This window comes from Myotis davidii, unplaced genomic scaffold (assembly GCF_000327345.1).
Source record: "Myotis davidii unplaced genomic scaffold, ASM32734v1 scaffold370, whole genome shotgun sequence".
In the NCBI taxonomy this organism is placed as follows: Eukaryota; Metazoa; Chordata; class Mammalia; order Chiroptera; family Vespertilionidae; genus Myotis; species Myotis davidii.
In genome coordinates, this window is record NW_006288615.1 from 13,089,082 (window position 1) to 13,101,265 (window position 12,184).

The 12,184-nt window shown below is 41.6% G+C and overlaps 1 protein-coding gene across 1 annotated transcript in view; it reads left to right on the forward strand.

Annotated features, from left to right (window-relative positions):
- PDE11A (phosphodiesterase 11A) overlaps positions 1-12,184 on the forward strand; it is a 292,656-nt gene that overhangs the window by 224,072 nt on the left and 56,400 nt on the right. Inside the window, exons 13-14 of the mRNA XM_006760580.2 lie at positions 1,425-1,534; positions 11,328-11,418. Coding sequence (XP_006760643.1) covers positions 1,425-1,534; positions 11,328-11,418 — 201 coding nt within the window. The remainder of the gene's footprint in view (positions 1-1,424; positions 1,535-11,327; positions 11,419-12,184) is intronic.

Here is a 12,184-nt window from a genome sequence, read left to right on the forward strand (position 1 = left end):
GGGCTCCTCTTCCCTCACCTATTCAGGAAACCAGAGTATTTGCTGGAGATACTAAACCCCAAATGTGGGGACACCAGCAACAGAAAAGTTAGGGTGAGGTACACCCTGAAAATAAGAGAATGAAGTGAAAGTCTATATCCTCAAAGGTGAGAAGCTACCTCCTCTTTTCTCAGAATGCCAAACCTGTGTTTATGCCATTTCCAAACAAGAGACTGAAAAGTCCATTGGAAATGAACTTAGATATGGACACATGGGGATCTCAGCCAAAAGCCAGCTGTCATCTGCTTGCCCCCTGATAGGGGCCCAGCAATCTGCAGGCCTCCCTCCTCACACACTGGTGTGTGGTGAACTTTGATTTACTCATGTGTGTGAACTACCAGGCATGTGAGGAAACCACTAAACAGAGAAATAGAGCTCAGAGGAAATAGGCAATCAGGGAGCAGAGAGGATTTCAGAGAAATAATTAATATCCTCAAAACAAATAAAAGATGATAATGCATCCATGAGAGAAGAATAGAATGCTATTAGAGTAGGAACAGAGGCCAAAAAAATGCTTGTAGATGAAAAATATTATTACTCATAGGAAGTAAGAGAGAAAAAGTCAATATGGGCAATGGGGAAAAAAAAGACAAAACAAGGAAATCAATACAAGAAGTCCAATGTCCAAACAGCTGGAGTTCCAGTCAAACAGGACAGAAAACAATAGTGAAGAGAAAATTATTAAGAAAATTATAAACAAGAATGTTGTTCTGAAGAAATCACACCACACCTATGCACTACACAAGCAAGCTGCAGAGGATAATAAAGAATTCCAACAATACTCTAGCTGGTCCTAATCAAGACATGCACTGCCTTACTATCTGTATGAATTTAATCTGTCCGCCAAGCTAACATGAATGAAGGCACTTACAGAATAACATCTAGAATATCATCATGTAACCATTTCCATACTTCTAAGTTGCTTCTTTTAATATTAAGGGGTGGGAGTGTTTTCTTTTGCAGGTTTTCATTTGAGTGGCTTCTGGTGGATATAACATTCAGTTCTAAATTCACAGCCCCCTCTCCCCTACCACTAGATGCTCATCATTGAAATGTAGACTCACAGAACACATTTTGCTCTGGGCCTTTGTCAAACCGTCACTGTATCTGGATAGTGCAGCCTCTTCTCTAAAAGGGAACACAATGGTCTGAGCTTAGTTCTGGCAGGCCAGCATGGGGCAACTTGACAGGGAGCTAATCCATCACTGTGGGATCAAGGCTGTGCAAGTGGCCACCCAACTCACTACCATCTAAGGGGGTGGCAGTTAATCATTTCCTTAACTGATGTGGGTATGAAAACAGAGCTGATTATTTGCTGGGCAGACGAACCTTATCCATCCTCCCTGCCCTGGGCAGTGACTGTTGCCATTTTCTCTTTTTCCCAGACCGCCGGGTTTCAAGAGATTCTGACCGAGGTGGAAATTCTCGCAGTGATTGTGGGATGCCTGTGTCATGACCTCGACCACAGGGGAACCAACAATGCCTTCCAAGCTAAGTAAGTGTTCTAATTGTTGTTATTTTAATGCATTTGCCTTTCTGTTCAGAGCCAAAGGTGACCAGTGCTAAAGAGTAAAGCATTAATTTCTGGTATCCAAGGCCAAGGCCACGCAGACTTGGGCTCATGTGCCAAGGGGCCCATCCATCTTTATAATTCCCTATTCTTCTTTTAATTGCAAATTTGCCCTCCATGTCATGCTTGTTGATTTGGTCTGTCTCCCTTGAGCTCAGTCAGATAACAAAGCACAGATTTTAAAGGGCCTATTTCCCGCCCCCCCCACCCCCCCGAATATTTGTTTTCATGGCATTTGTAAGCCTTTTGGACGTGCTACTCTAAAATCTGACTTTGAGACTATTAAAAGAAAATTGGGCTTAAGAAATTTTAAATTTTATGAGGCAAAATATCTCTTCCTTCCCCAGTAGAACCTCTGCCAGGTGTTTTTTTTATGTTGGACAGCATATAAACTGCAGGGAAGAAAAGCAACGCCAGAGGAATAAGGCCTCTGCTCCCCCCACAGGAAGGTGGGAAGCAAACAAAGAGATTGCATCAGTACTGGGGATGTGAAGGCCCATAATGTGCACAGGACAGAATAATCTGTCCTTCAGCAGCTTGGACTGGTCAAGATAGCCGTGGCTTTGTGGCTCACACAGTAGCCAAGGCCATAGAATACGGGCGCTGGAAATAAGACCCAAACCCAGATCTCCTGAGTCATATATTGAGGGTCCAGTTTTAATGTTCTTACTGCTGTCTGCAGACAAAATGATATGTGAGTTCAGAAGCTGGAGGGAAAAGTTTGGGAATGGAGATGTCAAGAAAGGCTTCAACGAAGTGGTATAATTAACTTTCAGGTGACCGATTTCAAAGTCCCCTCGCAGGTGTGCCCTCATAATCTGAAACATCAACAGACCACATCCCTTTCTGTTCCCCAAAATGCTTATCTATTGATACCTTGGAGTCCTGGCCACTTACATTTGCTCCTGATCTAGCAAATGAATTTTGACTGTGTGCCCTTCTCTATCCATCCTGGGCCATATAGCCCATCACTTCAACCCTGCCTTCTCAATATCTTACAGTTTCTTGACACTCTTAACTTTCTGCGACATCCACTCTGCAACAACTCAGCCCCAGTTCAATCTAGCAATTCAATTTCATGTGACTCTGCCTACGCTTTTAAAGACTTTAGTAGAAAATGTCATAGTTGTGAGAGTTTGAGATACACCAAATATACTCTCCCAACTGGTGGCATCACTAGATGCTCAGTATTCCCCAGATTCTGTGTCCTCCATTGCTCTTAGCAGTTCCAGAAGTTCTATATACTAAACACTCTCCCTTCCTAAACCGCCTCCTGTCGACCACCTCCCCCGCTTTCCTCAGCAGATCACCTTGCCTCCTCCTTCACCAAGAAAATTGAGGCCATCAATCGAGAACTCCCTCAATTTCCTCCCCTGCCATGTACAAACTTATCTGTCTGGCCCCATCCTTTCCTCCTGACCTCCTATCTCAGTGAAAATGCTGTCCTTCCTCTTGTCTGCCGCTAATCCCTCCACCTCGGCTTTGGATCCCTTCCTTGCTCCCTCCTCTGAGACCTTGCTCCATTAATCTTCCTCTCTCTCTGCCCTGTATCTCCCTTCCCCTTCCTACTAGCTCTCAGCATCCTATTAATATGAACAGTCCACTCCCCTTCTTGAAAAAGTCCACCTCAATCCATGCTTCTCCCTTTAGCTTCTGCTCTATTTCTCTTCCTTTCCAGTCAGTCTTCTTGGAGAGTTCATTGTCTTCACTTCCCCAATGCCTGCCCTCCCACAGAGCAACCAGTTTCACCTCACAAGGGGAACTGCCCCCAGTAATGCCATCAATGGCTCCTTTTTCCAGAGCTGCTAGACATTCTTATTGTCCTTCTTTCTTGACCCTTCTTGCCATGAGACCCATTTTCTGTTCCCTCCTTCCTAGAACTCTCTCTTCCCTTGCCTCCAAGACAAAGGATTTCACCTACCTTTCTAGCCTTTCTTCTCAGTGTGCTTCAAGGCCTGTTTCCTCCTGTCCCAGCCAGCACTCTTGATGTCCTCTCCTGTTTCTCTCCTGCTCTACATGATCCTTCATGCAGGCCTTCACCCATCTGCTGATCAGTCCCAAACCGAGATCTTGGATCCATAATTCTCTTATTCTCTCCAGACACTGATTCCAACCACTTGAGGGGCACCTCCTATTGAAATCTCACAGTCACCTCAATCTCAGTCTTTCTGATTATACTGGTTTCTTTCTCTCTGTCTCAGTGAATAGCACCATGAGAAATCCACAAGCCATCCAGATTCCCTGCTTAGTCAACATCTTTGCGTTTTAAGTCACTACTGCTTCTCTGCCTCTCCTGAGTTGCTACAACGAGCCCAACTCTCTCCTCCAGGCTTCTTGCCTTGACATTCCAGAATAATCTTTGTAATTCTCAAAGCTCAGCCCACTCTCCTGCTTAAAAGCCATTCACCAGCCTCCTTGGCTTCAGGATGGTGTTCAAATTCCTTAGTTTAGCCCTTTAAGGCCCTTTTCAATCAGGCTCCTGCCCATTTCTCTAGCCTAACACTCACTCCTTCCACCCCACCTGCACCCACACATCTACGCTCCAGACCCAAGGGGCTATTTGAAATGCTCAAAGGGGTCAAGCTAGTTCACTTCCCGCTGCTACCCAGTATTCCTGCCTGGAATGCCCGTCTTCTCCTTTCCCTTGCAAACACTACCCAGGGTTCTATTTCTGCTGCAACTTCCCCTTGGCCCATATAATGCCCAAGTTGTGCTTTTTAAAAAAAGTGTGCCTCTCACTCTATTTTAATTGATGATTAACAGGCATGTCTCCCCTTCTCCTTGAATTCTCATGATGTAAAACAAATACCAGGAGCATAATAAACATATAATGAATGTTTGCTGCATGAATGAAGAATGAATGATAGATGCATGGATGGGTAAGATTTTAACTATCTTACTATAGCTTTCAATAAAGTTTTCTGACTTTTAAATAAGTATAACTTTTTTTTATTATAAACACAGTTTTTATGGTCATAGGTTTGATGTTATCTTCACTTCCTTGATCCCTAGAGTCTACTGAAGTGTCAACTGGATATACTTTCATCATATAGTACTTACAATTCCTTATGTTTCAATTCCTGTATCTGCATTTCATTATATTTTTAGGATGTCTTTCTCTCTTAGGCAATGACACCATTGTATCGTCCTCTTGCATCCCTTTTCTAGTCCCCTACCATTCTGCCACTTCTGCATAAAGAAAAGATATATGTGTTATAATTGTCTCCATAAAACAAGAGTGAGCAGCCTGTGGGTTCTGTTAAGAGTCAAGTGTACAATATTGTACCCAGATACCACTGGCCCTCTCCTCTCCTTGTGAGAGCCTGTCTATCACACTGAGAGGCAGACCTTCTTAATAGTTGACCTCTCAGCTCTTTGGACCAAGCGTACACCCCTAATTAAAACCCACTTAATCATATTTTATCTCTTAGGAATTTTCCCAGTTATTGTTGACATCCAACCTTCAGACTTGGAAACTGAGGCTGCCATTTTGTGAGAGCTACAATGACCCCATGTCAAGCAGATAAGAGAAATATGCAGAGAGAAGGAAAGAAACTAGATATTCAGAGAGACGCAGAAATAAGAAATTGTATAACTCTAGAGAAACAGAGAAAGAGCAGACTTTATTTCTGGCTTTACACATCTCCACTCCTATTTCCAGGAGACACAGCCATACTCGTGATAATTAGGCTCCCTCAGAGTTCCTGGTATCATTTAATTAAAGATTTTTTAGGGAAGCTGGTTCTGATTTAGTTCTGTTCTTTGCAACTAACCGTACCTGAGACAATGAAAAGAACTACAGTTTACTTGTTGACTCACATCCCTGTTAGGGTAGGTATTTTTGTCTCCACTTTATGGGAGGAACTGAGCCGCAGGAAAGTTAAGTAACTTGGCCATATTCATGCGGTGGAGTGGTGTTTAGACCTGGGCTATCTGATTTCAAAAGCCATTCTTTAACCACCACATCATACTTCCTCATGACTCAGTGATATTTATTTTGGGACTTTGAGCTTCTAGCTTCTTGGCTAACTTGCCATATATACGTGAGCTCTGGAAAATTTAAATATATCTGACACCCAGAAAATTAAGACATGGAGCTATGAAAGTCATAGAGCTGAACTAGACCTTGGTAGTCATATTTTTAAACACCTTCATTTATAAAAATGGAAATAGACATACCCAGATCTTAGGTTACTTGTGAAAGATTAAACAGTTTTCAAAAATATTAGGTAGGTATTAAGTTGCTGGTACTAGAACTCAATTTTATTTTTTATTTTTGCATCCTCATATCATATTATCAAATCTGCCTCTTCCGAGATGTTCTGATGTGTTTTCTCAAGATGATTAGGAGATGGGATATCCATCAGCCATGCCCCTATCATATGGAGTCACTTTTGAACTTGGGACACCGAATGCCACCACCACCCAACCTCAGTTAAAATTTCCCGTGACAATGGATGCTGTAACCAAGATCACTAGGCCAGATGGGACAGTAGAGGAGCGCTGGACTGTGGTGGACAGTGAGGGCCGAACAGAAACCACAATAACACATCAAGAAGCAGATGACAGTCCTCGAGATGATCCAGAATCACCAACAGTTCCAGCCCTGGATGATGCCTTTTCCATCCTGGATTTATTCCTAGGTCATTGGTCTGGGTCTCTGTCCCAGTAGCCTTGTTAACCCTCAGAGGCCTTCATGTTCTTCCCACCTCCCACCCTTTTCTCACCATCTTAGCTTCTTCTCCTGTCACCTCAGGGCCTTGGACTGTGGAACAGTGAATTGGGGGCATGTCAGTATGTCATTCATGCAAACTGACTAATAAAACCCTTCTTTATGCTAAAAAAAAATTACCTTTTACAACACAGTGAAGGAACTGTCTTTTTATTGATTAGAATAAGATTTATTCACTATGTGTGTGCAATTGTTTAGAAAATCCCTAGGAAGAAATCTACATCCTCATTTCCTTCTTTGTTCCCCAATAATTGAGTGCTTTGTATGTGTAAGGCACTGTGCTAGGCATTGTGAGAGAAATAAAGAAGTCTAACCACTAGTCCCTTCCCTTAAAGTATTCACAGTCAAATTTCAACCTTTCAAGTGATTTGGAAATATAATTTAAATGCACCAATTATTATGTAAAGCAAAGTATATGCTACCTTTTTTTCCATCTATAAGACTGCAAAAAACAGGAGACATTTAGCAAGGGACACATTACTATATAAAATGCAAAATGCCTCTACAATAAAAAGTTGGTTATAGCAGAGTATAATTTATTCTCTTAGCCTTTCTGATAAGTGAACCTTTGCATTTTCATATTTTATTCTTAATTTTTAAGTATTAACGTACGTGCCATGAATGATCAATAGGTAGAGAGGGCAACGATACCACACTGCTTTGAAATTGCTCTGTTAACACCTCTCTCCTGTTTTCTCTAGGGACAGCGTTTCCGACTCATCCCCCTCTCTATTACAGCTGCCCCTGATGATTAAATATCAGTACCGAGCAGCTTTGTAGTATATTCTCCTAGGAGACTTCTGTTCATTTCTAGCATAATCTCTTATACTCATTTCTTGGGAATGAAAACCCATCTTGTCGCTTTCGGCCAGGTCCCAGAAGTGAAATACTGGGGCACATTAATCTGCCATGACAGCCTAATCCCATTCCTCACCACCTCCCAACAATTCTCACTTTCCTAATTACCTTTCATAGTTTTCCTTTTTTAAGTTTTCTATAAGCCATGGCTGCACACTTCCGTTAAGCCTCTTTTTCACAGCATATGCACATCTGGGGACGTTCTGAAGGTACACCTCCTTTCGCACGCCTGTTTTTGGTGCCTGTGCAAACTGCTTGAATGCCTATGGGGACAGAATGCTTTTCTTTGACTTTCCTTTTCAATAAGCTTCTCCTGTCCAAAATAGAAAAACTTTGGTGTGTTGGGATGACCTAGTCAGTAATGAGCATCATGAATAAGTACTGGAATTTGGAGACTCTTCTCTTCATTTCTCCTTCTCTCCTTTTCTCGCCACACACCCTGCATAAATATATGCATAAATATTTATAATATATATTCACTATTGAGGCATGTGTGCCCCAAAGCTACTTATATAATGGATATACTTACCACAGACAATAAAAATGAGGTGTGGAGTTGAAGTCCATTTTTTCCATATGTGATTGATTTGGACTGTTTTGTTTTTTTCCAAAATTTTATATGAAACGTAGAAGTGTACCTTTACATAAAGTATATTACATGAAAGACATGGCCTCTTTTAAAAAATGATTTTATGATCAAGTAAGATTGGTTAATGTTGCATATTATGTTCCCCTCCTGCAGAACCATAATGCGTGTTCTTACATTCTGGCAGATCCTACAATGAAGAAACAGTTTAACTTTTAAAACCAGCATTTTCCAAATGCATTAGACTATGGGCCCTTTTTTTTATTCCTGCCCATAATGCCATTTAACATTCCAAATAACTCATATTTTGTAGAATATTTTTAATAAAGTTTATCCTAAGAGATACATTTCATTTTTTGCCATTAATATCAAGTTTTATGATTGTGTACTTCACCCTCGCCATCCTACAAAGTTCACAGCATATGTGTTTGTAATCCGAAGATGACATTTTGCTTCCAGAAAGGTGAGGGTCGTTAGTGTAAGTCTGGTCAGAGAAAATTTTCTACACAATTCTAAGGGATTGTGAGCTCCCTGAGGGTAACAGCTATGTCTTGCTTACCTTTGTATTCCACATGCCTGCAGTCTGGCATCATAGCTGTCATCAAAACTTGTTGATGAATGAATGATAAATGAATGAATCAGTGTCTTCATAGCATTTCATAGCATTAGTCTGACTCTATTGCAAAATCTACACATTTTTGTGATTAACTCAGTATTGTGTGAGGATGGCAGATGTAAAATGGAATTATAAAAGAGAACAAAGAGAGAATCTGAGGATGAAGATGCTCAAACCACTGAAGTCAAAGGTTGCACCTGCACAAACACCCTGAGAGTCCTTCTGATGAAATGCAGTGGTTCAGAAACCATGTGGGTCTGGGGCAGAGGGAGAGGTGCAGCACGGGAGGCACCAGTGTATTTGTTATAAGCTGTTCCCTAGTTAAAGGAGGAAGCATCCTACTCACACTGTAAAAAAGAAAATATAAGGTGATTTACGATCATCTAGTTGCTTTAACTTTGTGGGTTCTGCTAAACCAATGTGATGAAGGGAGAGACAATATATTGCATCTTGACCCCACTTTACATCAATGGCTGTGGTTAGTAGTTATACTGATAGAATTCTGAATTAAATTTGGCAATATTCTTTCATTGATGACAACCAGCTTGACAAAAATTGAGAATTGAAAATCAGAAATGTGTAAGTTACAATCAGCTTTCTCATTATCTAAAGAGAAGAAGCTTAAAAACTTGGATGCTAATCCAGAACTTGTACTTACTAGCCCTGTGACCTTGGAAAAGTAGCATAACTTCTCTGAGCCTTGGTTTCCTCATCTGTAAAGTAAAAAGAAAATACTAGTTCACGGTTGTTTTCAGGACCAGATAAAATAATGTATTAAGTTGTTAATCTGTTGCCTAGTGCATGATAGGTACTTACTCATGATAGCTATTATTGTTAATAGCATTATTGTAAAATAGGTTAACACACTTATCACGATCATTCTTCCAATTTTAACTGTAACTTCAGACATACCACTGCAAGCTTATTAACAAGCAGCTAATATTTTTAAGCACCTGTTCCATGCCAAGCATATGCATATCACATATAAATATGAAGTATTCTAGAATTTCAAAGGCCAATGCAAATATAGCCAAGACACAATACATTGTGCTTTTTGAAAAATGCATTTTCATAAAAATGAAATCTATGTTAAGAAATAATGTCTAACATTAATTATTAGTCAGTGATTATTAAGATTAGCCTAACATGTTCACTTATTAAATAACTAGAAGCTCTGTGCATGAAAATTCATGCACTCGATGGGGGGGAGGGGGGTCCCTCAGCCCAGCCTGCACCCTCTCACAGTCTGGGAGCCCTTGAGGAATGTTTGACTGACAGCTTAAGCCCACTTCCTGTGACCGTCCCCACCCCCCATCGCCCCACCGCTGCCACTGGTGGCCTCCCTCTGCTGAAAGCAACCAGCTGGCCTGCAAGCGGCCGGCCCCACCCCCTGACCCCCCTCTGCCACTGCCAGTCACCACTGCCCCCCTCCCCCGATCGCCAACCCCTCCCTCTGCCCGCTGGCACCCGCTTTGGCTGGCCTGGCGCTGCCTGCTAGTCATTTCACCATTCGGTCTATTATATAGGATATAGATTAAGGTAAGATTTAAAGAAGCAACCCAAACCTAGTACCCTCTTTAAAATCTAGTATCCTCTTGAGAAACCCTATTCAGAATAATTCCCACAGTATTTAAATGCTGCTTTTCTTCCAACATGTGGTCAGCACTGAGTCTTTCCAAGGGCCCCTGAACTGATCATGATCTTAGACTGCCTCACACTGGAGGTGGAGGGCAGCTTATGACCAAAATCCTTCATGTTGCACTTGGATGCACTCTTTGCTCCTCTCACTAGCAGAGAAGATGGTGAGCCATCAATCTCCAGTGTTTTCAAGTTAAGGCCAAATTGCCTTTTCAATGTCTGATCTCCTTACCGTACCATAAACACAAGGACCTGGATGGGTCCTCAACCAAATGCCATGACTACGCTTTAAACCTTAGGATTCTCTGGAGCTCTCTTGACTCTTAAGATGCTCTAAACCCTACTCCAAAAGAATTGGAAATGAATACACTTGAGCATTTAAATGAATACTTTGCCGAATTGAAACTGTTGAGGAATGGGTTGTTCTACATAAGCAAAATTTAAAGGTAATTAAAAAAGTCTTTCCAAGTATCAATTAACATTTTATATATTTACAATGGAAATATCTTTGTGCTTTAATTATTAACTAATGATTAATATAGACTATGATCTACTACATGCCAGGCAGTGTAGGTACTTTCAAGGATTTAATTGTATTCTCATAAATAACAGGTGAGGTAGATAGTATTACCATAATTTTAGAGACAAAGAAACTGCATCTTCATGTGACCAAGGAACTGCCCTGACTCTAAATCCAGGGAACTTTCCATATTTCTACACTGAGATATCATAGCATAACTATGGGCTGGAAAACCACAATATAAGCTTATCAACCGAACACATAAAATAGATTAAATAAAGGCAAAATATTCACAAGGTCTTTTCCCATGGAGAGTCAAATACATTTGGTATAGACAATTGTTCTGACACTCAGAAGCTGTGTAAGATGTAGTTCATGAAGTCTACTCTCATCCCCAGAGCCAGAAAGGATGCCTCTTGTTCTCAGAGCAGCTAAAGCACTTTGCTTGAACCTAGAACACTCTCCGTGGTATTACAATTGTGTGCTACATGCCTTATTTTCCTTATGACCACTTCTCATCTCCCTTACTAGTCTGTAAATATCTTAGAGTCATAACTCTGTCTTATTCACGTCGTATCATCCACTGCGTCTAGGCTAACCCAGAGAAGGTTCCTGAAAGGTTTACTTAATAGATTAGTGAACTAACAAGCAATTACCTGTGAATGTATCTGCTCATGGTCCTTTGTGTCAATGCAGGAAAACAGTTTGATCCAAGGAGCTGGTGTGGGGAACTGTTGTCAGGTCACTGACCCTTCTGTCCTCTTTTAGGAGCGGCTCTGCCCTGGCCCAGCTCTATGGAACCTCTGCCACCTTAGAGCACCACCATTTTAACCATGCAGTGATGATCCTTCAGAGTGAGGTACGGCCCTAACGTTCTGCTTCTCCCCTTGACAGAAAAATCAATGAAACCTTGCCTCCGACCCCTCTCTGTAATGCCACAGGTAGACACAGAGAAGTGGAACAGATTTTTTAAGTCAAACGACTAGGCCCTTTTGTGTGGCTTTTTTTACTCAGTGAGATGCCTGACCAAGGAACGGGTTCAAATTCTTCCGGAGCTGATTCATTTGGGATTCATTCTTGGTTTGGAAGCTTTTCCTATTCACTTAGCAGAGGAGATAGCCTCCAACTTGCTTACCTTCTTAGGGCTACAGAAGCCCATACACAGGGACTTGATCCAAATAGGGAGTGGCCCAACCTTCCTACTGTGTGAAACGCACAGCCCCATTAAAAGAAGGTAGAAACAGGATGATAAAGTTACACTTTATTAGCACAACTGAGGTATCGACATACAATAAGCACTTAAAGTTGCTGGTGGGACCAGCCTGAAAGTGAGAATCGCAGCTACATTTGAGACCCAGGATTGCAGGACTTGGAAGTGCTTTTCTGCTTTTAGTTCCCTCGGAGAAAAGGAAAACCAACTACTGACCTTGGGTGAGGCGGCATGAGCTCGAAATCACCAGGAAAGGATCTGCTCGGTTTTCTGCAGGCGTACAGGCTGTTTGTGTGTGTGTGGCTGGAATAGCATCATTAAATATGGAGGCTTTCCTCCAGCCTACCTTGAGAAAGCATGTCTTTTGTACCATCATGAAGGCCTCGTTCAATCCCAGAAAGAGAGTGGGCAGTGT